The sequence below is a fragment of the Mytilus edulis genome, chromosome 9 (assembly GCF_963676685.1).
Source record: "Mytilus edulis chromosome 9, xbMytEdul2.2, whole genome shotgun sequence".
In the NCBI taxonomy this organism is placed as follows: Eukaryota; Metazoa; Mollusca; class Bivalvia; order Mytilida; family Mytilidae; genus Mytilus; species Mytilus edulis.
The window spans coordinates 18,722,937-18,744,198 of NC_092352.1; the positions used below are offsets into that span (position 1 = coordinate 18,722,937).

Consider the following 21,262-nt stretch of genomic DNA (forward strand, 5'->3'; position numbering starts at 1 on the left):
AATACCAGATCGTATAAAACAGGAAAAGTTTGAAAGAAAATTCCCTTTTTTTCCTTTTTGAAAATTTTGACTTCATTCAATAATTTTTCCATCCTTGTTTAAATTGTTATCCTATATTGAACTGAGTGAACTTGATGGTCTTTACCTAGAACAAGTCAAACAAATAGTTTACAAATTTGTTTTATGTACGTTATGGTTAATTAAACATATAAATACATGTACTATGCAATAGCATATTGTAGAATATAAAACATACAATAATTATATAGAAGGAACAGAATATATATATTTTTTACAATTATAAAAGGTATGTTCCCTATTGGAATTTTGAAAACAAGAAAATATATAAGCATACTAAAATCTAAGCAAGGAATTAAGCATAAGTAAATAATAAATTGCTATATTATAACTCAAGAACACTCAAATTTACCTTTCACTAGAACTTTCTCTGAAATTAGATTTATACAATACATGTATGAGTGAAAAACCATGAACATATCTTATACATATATATTTGCCTTCCTCACTGAGGACAGGTTCCTTTTAAGTTGTAACTTCTCAAATTTTATCATATAGTTTTTGTACTTAGTCAAGAATATGTCATTCTCTAGCTGTAGTTTATGTTTTTTTTCTGAAGGACTGAAGTTCTTAGCTGATGACATTGGATAAATCTTGAGAGATTAAAACATCCAGTTATAAATAAAGAACTAATTCCAAACTTAAAGCTGATCTGTTTTGAATAAATGAAAAACTGATCGTGCATAAAATGTACTAATTTAGTTCTTATGATAGTGATTTAAGCAACTGTTAATACATTGTGTACCAGAAAGTGATCAGAAATTACAGAAGTCTTGGAGCTGTTTCTTTATACATTCACAATTTACTTATTTGTATATTGTTTATTACACTCAAATCTTTCTTCATCACCCCATAAAACCAAAATATTTAAATATTTAAGCCTTCAAAATAATCACAGAGACTTTCTCAAACAGCTCTTACTTAATATGTCCAGTGTAATTTCTGGGTAAGCAAAAAGTCAAAATGTGCAATCATTTGGGAATAAAAATGTTGATATTCAATCCTAAAGATGTACGTGTCATCTTCATCCAGTTCAAATATAAACCAGATGCTCCTCAGAGTGCAGCTTTATACGACTGCAGAGGTCGAACCCTGAACAGTTGGGGCAAGTATGGACACAACATTTAAGCTTGATACAGCTCTGAATTTGGATTGTGATTAAATAGTTGACACAACATAGGTTTCTGACACAGAATGAATGTGGTCTAAGAACTTAAGACTTAAAAACTTAAAAATTTTAAATTGGACATTTACCTATTATGGTCCAATATCCAAAATCTAAATACATGGGTTAGATTCAGCCCTTTAGACCTCAATGTGGACCAATTTGATAACCGGGCCCAAATATTAAAAATCTAAATACATGGTTAAATTCAGCATATTGAAGAACCCCATATATTCAATTTTTGTTGAAATCAAACAAAGTTTAATTTTGGACCCCCATTTGGACCAACTTGAAAACTGGGCCCATAATCAAAAATCTAAGTACATATAAAAAAGAAGATGTGGTATGATTGCCAATGAGACAACTGTCCACAAGAGACCAAAATGACACAGACATTAACAACTATAGGTCACCGTACGGCCTTCAACAATGAGCAAAGCCCATACCGCATAGTCAGCTATAAAAGGCCCCGATAAGACAATGTAAAACAATTCAAACAAGAAAACTAACGGCCTTATTTATATAAAAAAATGAACGAAAAACAAATATGTAACACATAAACAAACGACAACCACTGAATTACAGGCTCCTGACTTGGGACAGGCACATACTTAAATAGTGTGGCGGGGTTAAACATGTCAGCAGGATCCCCATCCTCCCCCTAACCTGGGACAGTGGTATAACAGTACAACATAAGAAAGAATGTTTAGATTTTAATGCTGAGTTCACACCTAATTCGAATTCGATTCGCATTAACTAATTCCAATTAGTTTAATTCACATTCCAAACGTTTTACGTCCTAATGTTAATTTGAATTCGAATTTCAATGCACATCAAATTTGCTTTACTGTCCAAACGACTTTTAATTCGTATTAACAAAAAAGTATTTCTAATTCGATTTAGCCAATTCGAATCAATTCCAATTAAAAAAGAAGAGTGTTTGAAGGCAGTTAACAAATTCGATTCGAATTCAATTCGAATTAAATGTCCGTGTGAATGAGGCATTAGATTCAGCATATCAAAGAATCCCAAGAAATCAATTTTTGGTAAAATCAAACTTAGTTTAATTTTGGACCCTTTGGACCTTAATGTAGACCAATTTGAAAACAGGACCAAAAATTAAGAATCTAAATACACGGTTAGATTTGGCATATCAAAGAACCCCAATAATTCATTTTTTGTTGAAATCAAACAAAGTTTAATTTTGGCCCCTTTTGGCCCCCAATTCCTAAACTGTTGGGACCAAAACTCCCAAAATCAATCCCAACCTTCCTTTTGTGGTCATAAACCTTATAAAAAATTTCATAGATTTCTGTTTACTTATACTAAAGTTATTGTGCGAAAACTAAGAAAAATGCTTATTTGGGCACTTTTTGGCCCCGAATTCGTAAACTGTTGGGACCAAAACTCCCAAAATCAATCCTAACCTTCCTTTTATGGTCATAAACCTTGTGTTTAAATTTCATAGATTTCTATTTTCGTATACTAAAGTTATAGTGCGAAAAACAAATGTCTTCGGACGACGACGCCAACGTCATACCAATATACCATCAAAAAACATTTCAATTTTTGCGGTCGTATAAAAACTAGAATGTATATGCTGAATTGTTTTATCTACACTTCAAATCATTATTGAATTTACATTGCATATACAAATATAACAGAAACTAAACATTCTCGATGATCCATGAAAATAAGGTCAGATAAACTCTAACAGATGAACATGTACACCTTACAATCATTCAATACAACTATTCCTATCATATCACTAAAATAGATCCCAAAATCTTTGTCCAAAGAACCATGAAAATGAGGTCAAGGTGAGAGGAACACTCTGTCTGACAGACAATTTCACTTATACAATCATTCACTACAAATATTTCTTTCATATCACTAGAACAGATCATAAAATCATTGCCCAAAGAACCCTGAAAATGAGGTCAAGGTGAGAGGAACCCTCTGTCTGACAGACAATTTCACTTAAACAATCAATCAAAACAACAAATAGGTTAAGCTATTATGGATAGTATCTGAAAAAAGTATCTAATGAACACCTTGGTTTTATATACCCAATAAAGTTAACATATTACTAAAATAACATGTTAACTAACTTTACAGTAGTTGACAATGAAAATGAGGTCCCAGAAAACAGAATGTAACTTCAGAACATAAGGATCTGAATACAATGAATAAAGCATGCAGTTCTTCTTCCTTCTGAAATAAAAAGCTTTATATAAAGAGCTAACACCACTTCCACCATGCAGGATTATTGCAGGACTAATATTTCCAAATCTCACATTCTTTTTCATTCATTGCAGATAAGACAGTATTTCCTGCATTATGTATTACTAAATTCAGTACACCATTCTTTCTCAATCACTGGCGGAATAAATTGATGATCTTAATATTTATTTTAAATTCATGTTTCAACAGTTGAATAGAAACTGATCACAATTGGATAAATAACTTACTCAACATTAAGTGATTTTTGTTTCTTGGATGGAGGTAGACAATCTGGAGCTGACATTGGTCTTTTTCTAACATTGGTAGTAATCACTGTTTTGTGATCATTGTAGCCTCTGATTTGGTATACTGTATTGTCTTTACACAGTGCTTTCATCACTGAAAAATGTATTTAAATTTTCAAGAAAATAAATGAATGCATTTCTATTTTAATAAATTATTTTTCTGTTTCTACATATTCAAAACAAAGAGCAAATATTATTTTTCAAGGTTAAACATCATGATTAGACATGAACCAATTCCAATCTCCCAGATATTTCAAAAAGAACTATTTTAATTAAATTGATTATAATTAATATAAGACTGAATATGCAAGTCCTTAGATATTTGCAGTTTTGTTGTTGACAAATGGTAAATGGGTGTTTTACTCTTGAATTATGAGAACCAGAATCGTTTTAATATGTTCAACTAATATAAACCAATGTCATATAGATTAGAGAAGATAACTACAGATTAATATTTTTAGAATGCACAATGTTCTTCTTCCAAAACATATTAAATATAGACAAATTCAGACATTGATAATCATTCTCATTGCAAATATATGAAAGAAATTTGTTACCAAAATCACATGTACTGTTAGACTGAATATGCAAGTCCTTAGATATTTGCATTTTTGTTGTTGACAAAATGGCATTTATTCTTTCGTAACTATTAACACATCAGCAACCTATTTTTGAATCTGACTTTAAGTCCTTAAAGTTTTTTTAACCATGATATGCAATAAAAATTTTTAGTTCTTTTTGAAATATCTTGGAGATTGGATTTTCCTTTCCAACAAATATTCTTCATATACATAATAAACTCTCAAATATGTTTCTAAATGTAAATAACGACAAATCTGCTTTCCTCATATCTCATTATTCTTTTAAAACTAATGTTCTGTAAAAGTTTTTTTTTCTTTACTTCAGCCCTTTTAAAGTCCTGATATTACAACTGCCTATAAATTGTCCAAAACTTACCATTTTTAGCTTCTTCTTTTCTGTATAATGAAACATATGCTGATGTGTCATTTAACCAAGAGATTTGGATATTACCTGAAAGACACAATCAAAGTATATTTTGAAAAAAAACAGCAATTGCCTAAACCAGATTACTGAAGGTCAAATACATTTATAGGATTATCTATTTCAGAAAAACCCTGAGGATGATAGTGCACCCAGGTCTAAAAAAGGCGTAAACATAATTATCTATGATATGACATTGACTGACAATTAACAATGACTGAAGGTCAAATCTCTCTTTGGAAATGAGAAATGACAATGTTAATACAACTGCATACCAAAATATCATTCTTTTACCATTAGTGGTTCATCTTAAACTTAACTAATTATAAACATTTACATGAGGCCTGGAACTGCATTCCATTTATCGTTGACCTGTTAATTGTAATTTCCCTTAAACTGACCTCATCACAAACGTATGCATTGTGGACCCTGCCACCAGAAACAGCTTGCATAAGTCTCACTTATTCAACATGATTCAGGCAAGAAAAAAACACAGACAGTAATTAAATTACTTTTAATGTCACCTTATTTCAATTCATGATCATGAACCACAAAAAAAGAATAAGATGACAGAGATACTACTTACCAAATGGAGAAAACAGCTGATTAAGATCTTCATTTTTCCATTCCTTAGGAAAACTGACATTAAATACATGCTCTCGTTTAAGTTTTACTGAAAAATAAATTTATGTACAGTATAATAGTAGAAAGGAATGCTACCCAAATTCATACTTGGTCTGAGCTTTGTGGTTATAAGCATTGTGTATAAGTTTCATAACATTTGATTGATGCTAACTTAGTTAAAAAATGAAAATACAAAATTTGCCAAGTTTTCAATTTGTAAAGGGGCATACATCTAGAATGGTAAAAGTAACGCCACCAAAATTCAAACTTGATCTGTGTTTTGTGGTTATTAGCATTGAGTATAACATTTGGGGGAGGCAAACCAAAGAATTAATTACAGACGTACAGAAGGATGATGATAAAATTAATGCCCATTCCCCTATGGTGGGGACATATTCACCTGATATTCAAGGGTTTCAGTTGTAAGATATCACTGTGTTTGCAATATGAATTAATTTTTTTTATTACAAATAGATTGTATATTGCATGCCATTTTTTAGGCTAGTTTAAAATTTGACTGAGAAAAGGGAAACAATTCTAGGAACAGCTGTAGGCATAAAATCCAAAACCAATATGTTAATAAGGGAAAAGACATCCATACCAATTGACCAATAATCCTGTCTAATATGACAGCTTTTAGATTCACATTTAAGTTGTGTTTACTCATTATTGAAATGTCAGCCCACTCATTCTGTGACTTATGGCTATGTTTATGATTATTGTTATTTAACAATACTTACAGTCAGGACCCATAAGGTCAATATATGGAGCGTCAGACATTCTCATTAAAAACAATCTGTAAGCAAATAATAAATAAGTATGTGTTATATGATATTTTCGAAAAATTCAAAGTTTTGTAATAGGAAATTTATAAAAATGACCATTTAATTGATATTTATGTCAACACCGACGTGCATACTACTGGGCTGGTGATACCCTCAGGGAGGAATCACCCACAAGCAGTGGCATTGACTCAGTGGTGTAAATAGTTATCAAAGGTACCAGGATAGTAATTTAATAAAACTCATAACATTCCATAAACTTGATTGTTCTTGAGTCAGATTTATTACATTAATTTTCAAATTACACTTTAGTTCTATTTAAGGATGTACTTAGGTGATCTAAGGTAAAATTAAATAAATCAAGAATTCAAAATTGATACTTTAAGCTGGAAGAGTATAAGTTAAGGATCAAAATAAGCTAACAATATTGATAGGTCATTGAGCTCCTTTTTCTAGATATTTGATTTATAAAATATGGCTGGAAAAGGCTGACTCTGACTTTTACCTTATATTTGCATTGGTATTATTTGGGTCTCATACTTGGTACATCCTTAATACAAAAATTTAAATACATACATGAGTATCAAATTTGGTAAATATATTTGCGTACAATTAATATTACTGTGTGTATAGATATTTTACTACTTACTTATTTACATATGGATCTAACAATGATGAAGTTGGAGAAACTCTACCAGATGTATCTTTCTGTAGAGTACCTGAAAATATAAAAATGAAGTGTAGGCAAGTGTGGAATTGTTTAAAAACCAAAGGAGGTAAAGAGAACAGCACTTGTCGAGCTATGTCAACCCTTTAAAAAAATCAAATTTGTTTAATTTTTGCAAATATAATCAAACTTTGAAGACTAGAAATATAAAGAAACATCACCATTAATTATGCAAATGTAATTTTTTTAGTACACCTTCTGATATTTTGAAGTGAACCATATTTTGATTCTAATCTTGTTATTTATGTTAGTCGTACAAAAAAGAATAAAATCATTTTACTTAAAATCAAAGAACACTGTTTCATTTTTCCATCACTTTAAATGATCATGGAAAAGGTAAAGAACAAAATTTGTATATACTATTCTAATTATACATTCAAAATAAAATATTTCTAGAATTGTCAGTCTCTTTCACATTCTTGAATTTCAATTGCCACTTGTTAGGATTTCCTCTTGCATCAGTGTTGTCTTATCTTTCATTATGTAAATTGAACAGTTGACTCACAGGAAATATGACTTTGTATATACAGAGTTATGTTTTGATTTAATGCATTAATTTTTGTTTTAGTTTCCTTTGTCCCTAATTTTTTTAAAAGGTGAAAAATTTATCGCTAAAATGTATGAAAGTGTAAGCAATAACATTCAATGAAATCTGTATTTAAGAAAAATGGTATTTCTTTCAGACTAATAAATATTCTGAGCTTTCAAAGACTGAATACTTTGAACATATTTATCTTCTAAGTTTGCATTTTAAGAACACTTCATCACTAAAAATCTAGAATATTTTCGGAGTTTTCCATATCTTGATTTCTTTGTTTGGGTTTTCTGTTGACAAACTCCTTGTCAAGATATTGACTAATTTCTGATTATTTTTCCATCTCAGTTGTACTCCAAAGTGGAACAAGGAATATTTTTAATGAAAACCTTTTTAGACAGATGTACTCATAAACAACAGGAGGGATTTAGGAAAAGAACATAAACAAGTCAGAATGTTTATTTTCAAAGCAACCTCTGAAGAAACCACAGATGGCATTTCAAAGAGAAAATTAATAGGAACAGATGGCAAGCTATGGTCATAAAAATAATTTAGTAAAAATGTCCTTACCCAGATAGTTAGTCATACTTATATAGCACAGTCCTGTAAGATAAGCATCAAAACCTGCCTCATGATGTTGGTCTGGTGTGTTATAGCTTCCAAAACCCTCAGCTAAATCTGAAATATTTCATAAAATAAATATAAATTAGCAATACAGAAAAATTCAAAGCTTCAAGATAATTACATATTTCTTTAAATGAACCATTATTGTTGTTGATGTTTTTTATAAGTCTTCCTTTCAAAATAAATGGGGAAGGTGTCCATAGGACACAGATAATGCCCCCGATTACATATCATATAGAATTATAAAGGGACATCACTAAAGAGCAGTACAAGTGATGCTACCCAAATTTGTACTTGATCTGGGTTTTGTGCAATAAGTATTGTGTACAAGTTTCATAACGTTTGGGTGAGGCAAACTTAAGTAACAGAAGGGAAATGAAAGATGCAGCAATTTTTCCATTTGTAAACCAGCACAACTCTGGAACAATTAAAGTGACACTACCAAATTTCAAACTTGACCTGTATTTTGTGATAATTACCATTGCATATAAGTTTCATAACATTCATTTGAGGCAAACTCAAAGTAAGAGAACAAAAACAAACTTCTGGTAAGACGGACTAAAAAACGTACATACAGACGCACCAGGATAAAACAATAATGCAACCTCCACTACGACATATAAAAAGATCTTTTTGGGACATCAAGATTGGACCTTTATTTCTATGAAAATTCAGTTATACAAATATAGGGACTTGGGAATTGATTATTTATTTTGATATTCAGGATTCAGCAGTTATTTTTTCCAGGAATTTGGGTGCTCACCTCTATAAATACCACCCCTAAGATTCAATTATTAAGATATTCATGCGAATTTCATGGTCAACAATGATTATTTACGTACCAACCTCAGGCTTACAAAATGGAGGAAATTCTAAAAACTTCTGCAAATCACCTAATGCAGTACTTGGAATTTTTTCCTGAAACACAATTTAAAGGTTAAAATTATCATCATGAAATGTTTATTCAAAACTAGTGACGTAAGTCTGACAAGAATTTATGATAGATTTTAAAAGAAAACAACCACATATATGAAATCACTTATTCCTATTTACCAACAATATCAATAAATTGATCTGACAAATATCTAGAATAGCTAGACGTTCATTTAAAGAATTGAAACCAGAGCGGTGTAATAATTTGTTAATTACTTTGATAATTTAGACCATAGAATTTCTATAGAAATCCAACTTTTCCTTAAAACTCTGTCTTATGTATAAGTTGCTTTCAAATAAGATATACTCAAAGTTTGTGAGATTTAAAATATGGCTCTAAAGTTAATGTAATCCATTAGTTCATGACAAATGATTTGTTTTACACATACTTCAAAGAGAATTAGTAACACCATAAATAGATCTGCCTGTTTAAACAGTTGGTATACACAATTTTGTTTAACTTTGAATTCTCTACTGTATATTTACTAACCTTACTCCCCATCAGTTTTTGAATTCTCTACTGTATATTTACTAACCTTAAAGGGGTTCATGCTCCCCATCAGTTTCGTATCAACGATTCTATATAAAAAGAAACAATATAAATAATTTGTAGGCACAGAATCTCTCTTAACACAAATAAGCATATAAAATTCATTTTCATTCATCCTTTTTTCCTGTTTTTTTTAAAAGCCACAACTGATTTTCAATTCCTCTTTTTTTAAATATTTAATTCAGCAATTTCAGCTTTTAAAGATAATAAAATCATATATTGAAATAAGCTTTTTGTTATTAATATTCTTCACAATCTTTATCCCTCTAAATAACAATTGACTAAATAAAGTATGAACTATACTAGATTATCGTGATTGTAGCTATAGCTACCACAGAGGTCCCACTTGTGTAAACAAGTCATACGTGATAGGTTGTTAGATTTCAATATAGCTTAAATCAATGGAGGGCAGAGAATTCTAATGCACCACAAAAACCTAAACCGAAGGCTTTTATCTCTAAAACAATTTTTGTACATATGTACAGCAATGCCGAAGATGAACTAGGGTTTTGTTCATCATTTTTTATGATTGGTTTTCTTCCTTGTATCCAAATATATTATGACTTTTTTCTATGCATTCAAAAACTCCAGTTTAATTTAACTCAAACATATATTGTTTCTTTTTTTCCTGTGAATTGTGTTCCTAGGGATTTTGTGACTTTTTCTCTGGTGTCTTTTTTTCCCCTGTGACTTTTTTCCCCGTTTACCTTTCAGTAGCTGTAGCCAAAATTCAAGCAAACTTACGTTAACCAAAAATGTGGTTTAAAAGCAGAAACAACTTTTTCTACAGTTGAACAATTTTTTACCTTGACCTTGACTAAGTTTTTTTTCTTCTTGTTTGAGACATAATTTCTTAAAAATTTTACATTTAATGTGCATACATATATTCAATGCCATTTTAGTCAAGTTTGCAGAGAAAGAATGAATCCATTGCTGCTTGAGAATTTTTCTCAAAAGCATATTGTTAGAACTTTACTGTATCTTTTTTTAAATTTATTTTTGTACAAATTAAACAAAAGATATTTTAAATTAAAATATAAATATGGCTCTATTATTCATTATACAAACCTAGGGAAAGCACAGTGGGTCATTGCTTTAAAATCATCATAACTCTAAAACAACAAAATAATAAAATACAAATGTATAATAATTTTAAATGAGAGATATACCAATCAAAATTTCAGAAGTAAACAGTAACAATGTTATTTATTATCTGTATCTTCCTGGATAAATTATGTAAGAAAACAAGAATGTGTCCAATGTACAAATGCCACACCTACACTATCATTTTCTATGTTCAATGGATTGTGAAATTGGGTAAAAAAAATTCTTGTCATTTGAAAGATCATATCATAAGGAATATGTGTACTAAGTTTCAAGTTGATTGGTCTTCAACTTCATCAAAAACTACCTTGATCAAAAACTTTAACATGAATCAGAACAGACGGACGAACAGACAAACGAAAAAACGAACTGACAAACGAAATAACGAACTGACAAACCCAGAATGAACAGATGCACAGACCAAAAAATATAATGACCCTAAGTGGGGCATAAAAGTGGACTATTAACAAATGGCATGAAAATGGACTATTAACAAATGTGTCATTTTCATTCAATCTTTTCCTAATACTGGACTCTATCAAATTTCGAAATTCCATGTTATATTTTTCTGACAAACATCAATACTTATTGTCCAATACTGATATCATGAGCTGAAAAGAAATGAAATGAAAGGTGAACAATAAAATCATGATTATGATTCATAATATATGTGGAGAGGGTATATGAATTCAAGTATCTCATCAACTTAAAAACCTAAAGTCCCCTTCGACTTCGTCGGTAGGGGACTAAAAAGATAAAGCGTGTATAGTTTTTTTAATTTTAGTATGTCTATATGTAAAGTATGGCATCCATTTTCACTGAACTAGTACACATTTTAGTTTAGAGGCCAGGTGAAGCATGCCTATGGACGCAGGATTTTCTTGCTGTGTTGAAGACCCATAGGTGGCCTTTAGCTGTTTTCTGCTCTCTAGTTGGGTTGCTGTCTCTTTGACACATTCCCCATTTTTATTCTCAATTTAATTTATAAATCTAAATTCTTAAATTTTAAGGCCCTTAAATATAAAACAATTTGTTTTTCAAATAATTACTTTTTCTTATCAATTTTAGGTAAAAATCAGTCTGACTGATTATTAGTACACTCCTAGACTTTATATGATAAACTTACATCTGGTAATGGGTAATAAAATTGATGTAATATATGGATGATATCTAACAACATATTATGTCCAAGTAACAGCTTGCCCTGTAATAAATAATGTCATAAACTGAAACACATTTTAAAATAAATAACAAAATAAAATCAATTTACATTTTCAGCCAATTACATTGCATTTACATTCCCGAGTCTCTAACTTTTATTCATGTAAGAGTTTATACAACTTTGACATATTCCTCAACTAATTATGTCCAGGGTATTTTTTACATTAACATTTTTGTGAAATGCATTAATAACATTGTCTTCTTTCTATTCAAAAAATAATTCTTTTCCTCTCTCTGTCTCAAAAACAAGGACTCTGGGTGCAGGAGTTTCTCACTGCATTGAAGACCCATTGGTGGCCTTCATCTGTTGTCTTCTCTATTGTAGGGGTGTTGTCTCTTTGACACATTCCCCATTTCCATTCTCAATTTTACCCTAAGTAAGATTTTTAACATGCTAATTAATTCTCAAAGTAATATTTCACAGGAAAACATGTCACACTAATTAGACACATTATTCTTGCTGACTATAAATTGGACTAAATATATTTGATAGTAGACTTACACTTTGAGAAATCATTTTTATAACTTGTGTAAATCCTACAGCATCATCGATTTCAGCCTGTAAAAATAAGAATATTCAAAGTTATTGCTTATATCACTTTGGTTTTTTTACACTCCTTGACAAACAATTTTCCATAGCAATTTTGATAGCTACATGTAGATTATTAAACATCTCCTATGTTGTCAGTTGAACAACATTTTGGAATTTTGCAGACTTTTGTTAAATTAACAGTCTCCAGATATATTTTGAATGTTAAAATGACTAAAACCTCAATGAACATACAGGTTTTACAACATGACCCACACATTTAATAATGGGGGCATAAATATAGCACCCTGTAGAAATTTTAAAATGACACTTTTAACAGATATATAGTAATGATGTCATGTTTTTCTTACTATTTCTTTAGCTTGTTTCTCTTTTTCTTTCTTCTTTAATTCATCTTCACTCTTAACTCTTGTTACTACAATAAATCTTTCCTTTTTCTCCCCTGTTTTTGTTTCCAAGTGAACACCTGAAAATCTGAAACAACATGAAACATTTAAAAATATGAAAACATAAAAATTCATCAAATTGGCTTTTTTTTTATAGAAATTATTAAGAAACTAAGGTTGAAACTCCCTTAGGCAAAGATGAAATTGGCTCTTCCCTTTTCATCCATTTTGATCATAAGCTTCTCTTGTATTCAAATAGTCCTACATTCTTGGTGTTTAAACTTTTGGGTTTAAACACTTAAGCTAAGTAAAGGTAACACAAAAAGTATTTAAGTACAGTAAAACCTGTATAAACCGGCCGGCTACGGGACTATAAAAAAGGGCCGGTTTGGACAGTGAGCCGGTTTATTCAGGTTTCCGTTTTGACCAGAAGTTAATGACTTGTGACGTCCGACATTTTGTATGTAAAAGTTCTCTCTGTTTGTAAATTATATCTGATTTAAATTAAAGTACTTTCACTTCGTTTTTCATTGTTTGCATTTGCATCATAATGCTCGAGTTGTTTGGATTATAGGACGAAAGTTTCGATTTACTCCCATGATCAATAATTTGAAATGTTTGAATGGCCGATTAAAAAGCCAGAATATTTTCAAACGTAAATTCATCACTTTCGAAACGTTGTCGTACACTGTACAATATTCATTGATTGTTGTCATCCGGGTGTTTTTCATTATCAAGGTCGTTTGTTTAGGGGTTCACAACAGGGAACCCACGATTTCGAAATTACGATGTGAATTTCTTACTCCGCGATTTAAATTTGTTTATCCAAGTTAAAACGTAAGTTCAATCCAAGATATATTCGGTGTGTCTTTTTGTTTAATTGACACGTTTATAATATTTTAATAAATAATACAGCTCACTACTGTACGATTGTAGGTTCACAGTTTGACACCTGACTAATTGATTATCACGAAAAGCCATATTGTATAAACAAATATGTTTTTATTGCATATCGATCATTGAAATTAATTAGACAAACCGGTTTTGACAGGTAATAATTAATGTATTTAAGAGTATTGAGACTTCATAATTAGACCGGAATTCGGAATACACAGGGTCCAGTTTACAAAGGGTATTTTAACAAAGATTTTGAATGGAAAAATATGGGACTTTCATTTTCGGCCGGAATGGACAGGAAACCGGTTTATTCAGGGTCCGGTTTAATCAGGTTTGACTGTATATTTAAAAGTGTTATTTCTGTTGTCATGTTCTTTCTTGCAGTCTGTTTCTTCACTGAGATTTAAAACACTTTTAAGCCATGTAATATGAAAGTGATATTTACTTTTGTCTAATAGTTTGGTATAGTAACTTTCTCTGAAAACCATTACTGGGTGGTAAATTCAATGTGGCTTTTGCTGGATCATCCATAAATTTCTGTATGAACTCACTGGAACAAAAGAAAAATAATTCATTCATGATAAATTATATCATTATTACATCATAGTGTTCAAAAGAGAATTTCAAAACATTAACAGCCATAGACATAAGGCAGCTAAACAAGTGAACTACAGAATAAATTCTGAAAGCCTTTTCAGTTCATGGCACTATCATTAAATAGTCAATCAACTCCAGAAATGTCATAGTGATTATTTACTAAACAATGGTTAGCAGTCAGGCTATCATTTTGAAAACAGTATTACCATCAATAGTAAATTTGTTTGTATATGTCCCATATATCATGGAAAAGCTGTGTAAAGTTTGCAATTATGTATGAGATGTTTTTCTAATTTGTTCATAAAAATTCTGAAAATTTTAACATGACTTGATGGTTCTCTATTAGGAAATATATATTAATTTTCGAATCAAAGATACATTGTGGCTTACTTTAAAACACCATTATCCGAAACACTGTGAATCTTATAACAAATAAATCCATGCATGGCAATAAAAAAAAATATTGATAATCTATTAAAACTGTGAAGAAATAAGGGTCCCTCTGCTTTTTTAATACTGAAAATATGACTGCCAATAACAATACACATCGTTGAAAAGGAATTTCCCTATTATTTTTGTTTTTAGCACTGTCAAACCATTTAAATTTTTTATAAACAGTGTGCACAATAATCGAAACAATATATTTGTTTGCAGATAACAATGCTTTACATATAAAACCAACCAATTCTGGCTAATGAATGCTTTCTGTTCATCTGGTATATGTATAGGACCTTTAGTTACTCCAGCCTGTTCATCTGTACCGGGAGTAGTGAAGGCTGGAGATGAAAACAATGAAACCTCTCCATGTTTCTGTCCTAGAACCTCTCTTAATTTTCCCTCCTGTTCTGGTGTCAGATATGATATACCTAGGACAAATACGACAAATATATTACATTTATCCTTAGCTTTCTCATCTACAAGAAATAGAGATCAATTTAAAAAATACTTCACATTCATTTATGTTCTTGAGTACCAATTTTAAGTGGATTGAGGAATAAACTTTTATCACAGAAATATGTCTCGGTTTTTTTTTAATTTCGATAATGCAAATGTTGAAATTGAAATAGCAACACTTTAAGATGCAAGTTTTGCAAAGTCAATGAACCATGACTGAAGGTACATGGCTAAAAAATCTCCATAGAAATGAGATGCGCCAATGCTAATACAACTGAATACCAAATACCATTGACAAATCATAAGTACTACTTACTAAGTTCCTTTTTAAACAAACTAATACATGTAAACTAAGCAAAATTTCAAACTCAACTTAAACCATAACTGAGGGGGCCGGTCAAATAATCTCCATGGAAATGAGATGTGCTAATGTTAATACAACTGCATACTAAATATCTTTGACTTACCACTAGTGGTTCACCAAAAACTTGACCTAATCCCAAACTAATACATTGTTGACACCGCCGCCCCCACTGGAAACAGCATACCTATGTCTTGCTTTTTGACTCCGTCAAGCGAGACAAAAATTGTATATTAGCTGATATCAGAATGGTTTTGGTCTGCTTACAAGCCTATATTGTACTTTAAGTTTGTGGTTTACATATGAAAACTGGTATCCCATGAATATCAAGAGGAGAACATGTTATATGAACATGAACCCTGTTACATAGTACTTAACACCCATTTGTATACTGGGGCCAGCTGAGGTCCACCTTCGCCTGCAGGATTTTCTTGCTGCATTGTAGACCTTTTGGTGGCCTTTGACTGTTATCTGCTTTTTGGTCAGGTTGTTCTCTTTGACATATTGCCCATTTCCATCCTCAATTATACCCTAAGTAAGATTTTAACATGCTAATTCACAAAGTAATATTTCACAGGAAAACATGTCACACTACATAGACAAATTATTCTTGCTCCAGGCCAACAATACTTTGCTATCACCCCTAAATACTAGTTTTTTTGCAGAAAAGCTAAAATACCAATTTTCAAGTCAAAATCTCAACATCCTACAATCAAGAGAAGCTGGCTTTCATGTGAGTACCAAGACATTTTTTTTCACCCAGATGACATTCATCAAACTAATGACAAGGAATAGAAATGAATCCACTTAAAGTTCTAAGAAACTTTGGATTTAAAGTTATAATATATGGTACATACCTTCTAGAAAGACTTTATTGAAGTTAAAACCTTGTGATGCTAAGAAATCTATACTAGATGCCTACAACAAGAAAACTTTCTTGGTATTTACTGTGACTTGACTACAAAGCTTGCAGTCCTGTTTTGCAATCAGATATCCTTTTGTTTACCAACTTGCAGATCATAATTGATCACTTGTTAAAGTGTCTATAAACTGTTAAAAACAAATACCTTCCTACATGTCCTATCAAAAACGATACTACTTCATAGGATCAACATGTTTCAGGTCCTAAACAGTGTAAAAAAGTCAAATCTATTAAAAACACCTCATAATTCTATAAAGCATGGTTGTTTTATCACATCAAAAAAAATTATATTACACAAAAGTTTCATTCTACCTCTGGTTATAGACGGTGTAAAAAATGCACTGATGAAGTTAAACTAACAGATATTTCAGTAGATCAATACCAAATTTTCAGTTATTTAGGAAAGAAAATTTATCCATAAATGCTGAAATATTTTTCAATTATTTTTTTATGCAGATCTTTAATAACACTTGTTTTTAACTACTTTGTTATTAATCTCACTAACCTAAATGAAACACAAACTATTTCTTATAACTACTGCTGAAAATACTTTTTCTTTCTCTCAGAAGTATTCTAAGTACTATTTATACATGTATTAAATACATAGTTAAATTGCTATTATAGATAGGTTGTTGATATACAACATACTTGGCATAGGAATCTGAGGTCTGGAGCTACTCTAGAGTGTGGTCGAGGAAATACATAGAAATTAAATGGTCTGGCTTCATACCTACAACATAAAGGATTAACATTATACATTCTATTTTTTCTAATAAAAATATCACATTTTGCCTTAACCATATTTCCAAAATAAATGACCTTTCTTGTCATGCTAGTGGTTTCAGAATTTCCCCAGAAAATTTAATACGCAGCCTGTAAAGACTCTCCCTATTTTCTACAGTCATACTTTTGAATCAATATCCTTTTGCATCATCATAATCCTGCCCTAGAAGGTAATGAGTATGATTAACAAAATAGATATTATCTATTGGCCATTGACATAAAGATCCATTTTCCTCTTGTGTTTTTGACTACATTTCTTTTTTTGTAATTCTGTACAAGATATATTGATTACCTTTCTGTTTTCTTGTTGAACTTAAAAGTACAAATGCCGACTTGGAACATCAGGAAATCACTACAACTCTGAAATATCATAATATAAATTTTAATCATTATTTTCAAAATTTATAAATGAATATTCCTACTTAAAAATGTTTTATAAAAATTGAAATTGAAAGGTATAGAATTATTTTACTATCTACAATTCACAATGTGACAGAATATAGCTCAGATTTAGAGTGAGGATGAAAGAAATTTATAGGTAAAAGAGGCGTACCTTGGTGGTTGTTAGTTTTCATTAACATTTTACTGAAAAAATTTCTTTCAACAGTCTGTTTTGATTTTTCTACACATGCTTTTAGGTTGTGTAGCATGTGTATGAAGACAAGAATATCATTTGGAAAGATAATCAATTTTATTCACCTTTAATAGGTCACGAGGTGTATCATGTTTATGTAGACAAGAATATCATGTAAGTTACAGTAATTACTTTTCTTATAAATCATTTTGGCATGAATATATTTCTACCTTTTTGACTTTACCATATCTCTCTTCGTGTGTATCAAAGGGTGCAATATGACTGTGGTTTGCTGCATCCAAACCTTTTTCAAAATAGAAATGTTAATCAATACTGGTCATAATTATTCCTTGGTTTTTAGAGATAATTGTAAATGAATTCCTTTTTTCATTTTTCACATTTGTCTAGGTGATTTCTACATAAACAATGTCTAGGTGAACACATATCATACCAACAAGTTTCAGGATCCAAAAACCTTAATTCTGACTGTTTCCTTTTGATTTACAATTTGTTATAACAAAAAAACACTTTAGTGAAGCACATGACTTTCATGAACTATTTATGAACTCATCATGTTTATTTAAAGTTAATTAAATTTTTACATCATATATTTTTTTGTACATTAACATAATCATTGATAATCTAAACACAAAAAAGCAAACTGAATTTACTGAAATGCATAAGAAAACTTTTTTTGCTTTGATTATGTATTTACCTGAAAATTCGCCATCTATTGCAATGAAACAACATTCTTTTATTGCTTTACCAACATCTGGCAAAACTTCTCTAAAATCTGAAAAAGAAACACCCAAAGTAGAATTTATATGAATTAAATATTAGGTTATGAGGATATTTCAAAAATAATCAATAAATTTATGTATCTCTTAAAAAATTCAAAGGTTCAAAAGGCTTGAGAATTAATATCTCAGAAATTATATATGTATTCCTGCCCAAGCCCATCCACAATAATTTAATGACTAGAGGTTCCTTGATCTCATCAGTTAAATATTACCTGCTGCAGAACTTAACTTTTTTGGATTCAAGATGTTTTGGCCATGGAGCAAGTTTGGCCTTGGTTTATTTAGCCATTGTCGTTTCAGCCATGTACCACTTCGGCTATAATAATCACTGGTAATAATCAGTCAGGGGACTTATTGAAATAAGTGATTTTTAAATCACTTATTTGAGTAGCAAATTCAAAGTTTTGTCACAAATTATGATTTTGTAGTTTTACCAAAATTTTAAACACATAATAATAATAATAATAAATTCTTTATTTAAAGAGGGTAAACACAGTTAGTTACATTTACTAATTAGTAATCTTCCCCGAGGCCCTCATATACATGTATGCAATACAAGTAAAAACAAAATGATAAAAAAAGCATTATTGACCGAAACGACCAAGGCCGAACTGGTTAATTGCTGAAACAACATAAGGTAGCAATACACAGTTAGAAAAAAAACTCAAAATTGACACTCATAATTTTTAAACACCTTCTTTCCCCTCCTGTCTAACAAAGAATGCTTTACATGTGTGTTATGCATGTATATACTTATAGAAAGAGAATCTTCCATAGATTTGATTTCTAATGGTCATAAGGGTGAAATATAATCCCTTTTGGGTGTAACCATGGCAACAATCTACATTTCTTAGATACAAAATATAGCAAAAAAGGGGGGTGAACATGTCACAAAAGTCTCCAAAATTTGGTCTAAAGGAAAATTTCAATCAATTACAGTGATACCTTTCCTGAATCCATAGGTTTATATCTTTCAAGTGGTAAAAAAAAAATCATATGCTTATCTGCTCGTTTTTCCATAAAATTGAATTGAAAAGATCGAGCGCAAAATCTTTGTTGATAAACACTACAATAATTTATGTACCTATGGACGGTACGGATAGGAAAATACGGACTGTCAATCATATAAATGGCCTATAAAACATGTTAAAAACAATCTAAATGTTCATATAAAACCACTAAGAAGGCTATATTATTCTTCAAGTATCTAAAAATCTATTTTATTGTACAAAAACTTTCATATTTAAAAAATTCACAGGGGCCATAATGCGAAACTAAACTTCTAACTGTGTATTGCTACCTAAGGCCGAATGTTTCATGGCCGAAACGTCTTAAAAAATCAATTGAAAAAAAAAATTGTAGTCGACAGAAAAATGATTACACGATATTTCACATAATTGTCAGACAATAACATTGAATAATATCTGCTGACAAAACAACATTTAATCTTTTTACTACATGGTTCGGCAGGGACATTCTTAGATTACTTGGTCTTATAATTATAAAATATGGATTTGAAAAGCCCTCTCACTTTTTCTTGTGACTTCCATTTTGTCGCTTATAACATGTAGAAAATTGACCAAACCTCTAATATAAGTTCTAGAAACAATTATATAATATACTTCAAATTAAAAAAAAATGCTGTAAATTATTTGTCTGATAAATGATTTTGTATTAATTATTGAATGTAATTTCGTATCCTAATTTTAAATGCTACAAGCGGCTGCTTTATACTTTCGGTTTGTTTGGAAACAGAAAACAACAACACACATATCAAGAATTGAGAAAATAACCAACATCAAGAGTTTATACCCTAATACATATTGAGTAAACATCTTTATGAAGTTATTTGAGCATGAAGAGTTGTTATGGCTTAACTGAGACTAGTATATATTAATATATTGATAAAAAGTACCAACTCAGGCCAAAGACTAAGTTGCAAGATGCTTTTCTGAAGGTTTATCAGAACAGCAGATCAAATTTATATGGTAGTCATGCAGTATCTGTGCCTAAACCATATCTGTAGGCAACTGTGACACAACTAATTCTCTCTTTTTTTTTAACATTACTTTTAATGAATATTTGTTTTAATTCAAGTTTATATAAAAAAAGAAGATGTGGTATGATTGCCAATGAGACAACTCTCCAAAAGAGACCAAAATGACACAGACATTAACAACTATAGGTCACTGTACAGCCTTCAACAATGAGCAAAGCCCAAACTACATAGTCAGCTATAAAAGGCCATGAAATGACAATGTAATACAATTCAAACCAGAAAACTACCAAAGAAATGAATGAAAAACAAATATGTAACACATAAACAAACGACAACCACTGAATTACAGGCTCCTGACTTGGGACAGGCACATACATACATAATGTGGCGGGGTTAAACATGTAAGCAGGATCCTAACCCTCCCTAACCTGGGACAGTGGTATAACAGTACAACATAAGAACGAACTATAAAAATCAGTTGAAAAAGGTTAAACTCGCAATTAACTGACAGCTAGATCAAAGCCTCTAACAACTAATAAAAAATAATATGTATAGAAATCATAAATGTAGAAAACTCAAAAGGAAAAGTGCTTAACTATAGACTTGACAATTACATAGCAATTAAA

At 30.5% G+C, this 21,262-nt stretch overlaps 2 protein-coding genes across 3 annotated transcripts in view; one reads left to right on the forward strand and one right to left on the reverse strand.

The window, feature by feature from the left end:
• Positions 1–20,209, reverse strand: part of LOC139487758 (poly(A)-specific ribonuclease PARN-like) — a 49,694-nt gene extending 29,485 nt beyond the window's left edge. The window contains exons 1-21 of one of the 2 annotated variants that reach the window (XM_071272822.1): positions 20,169–20,209; positions 18,553–18,630; positions 18,068–18,141; positions 17,556–17,623; positions 17,129–17,210; positions 16,416–16,476; positions 14,986–15,169; positions 14,152–14,256; positions 12,774–12,897; positions 12,376–12,432; positions 11,779–11,856; positions 10,617–10,660; positions 9,535–9,577; positions 8,908–8,983; positions 8,012–8,119; positions 6,829–6,898; positions 6,138–6,193; positions 5,360–5,446; positions 4,729–4,803; positions 3,715–3,865; positions 431–448 (exon numbers count right to left, since the gene is read on the reverse strand). In XM_071272822.1, the coding sequence (XP_071128923.1) occupies positions 431–448; positions 3,715–3,865; positions 4,729–4,803; positions 5,360–5,446; positions 6,138–6,193; positions 6,829–6,898; positions 8,012–8,119; positions 8,908–8,983; positions 9,535–9,577; positions 10,617–10,660; positions 11,779–11,856; positions 12,376–12,432; positions 12,774–12,897; positions 14,152–14,256; positions 14,986–15,169; positions 16,416–16,476; positions 17,129–17,210; positions 17,556–17,623; positions 18,068–18,141; positions 18,553–18,630; positions 20,169–20,187 (1,658 nt within the window). In that variant the 5' untranslated portion in view covers positions 20,188–20,209. The remainder of the gene's footprint in view (positions 1–430; positions 449–3,714; positions 3,866–4,728; positions 4,804–5,359; positions 5,447–6,137; positions 6,194–6,828; positions 6,899–8,011; positions 8,120–8,907; positions 8,984–9,534; positions 9,578–10,616; positions 10,661–11,778; positions 11,857–12,375; positions 12,433–12,773; positions 12,898–14,151; positions 14,257–14,985; positions 15,170–16,415; positions 16,477–17,128; positions 17,211–17,555; positions 17,624–18,067; positions 18,142–18,552; positions 18,631–20,168) is intronic. The other variant, XM_071272823.1, reaches the window with a different exon arrangement.
• Positions 20,210–20,339: 130 nt separating this feature from the next.
• The window catches only part of LOC139487760 (bifunctional apoptosis regulator-like), a 43,481-nt gene continuing 42,558 nt past the window's right edge, over positions 20,340–21,262 (forward strand). The window contains exon 1 of the mRNA XM_071272825.1: positions 20,340–20,464. The gene's annotated coding sequence lies outside the window, so the exon portion shown is untranslated. The remainder of the gene's footprint in view (positions 20,465–21,262) is intronic.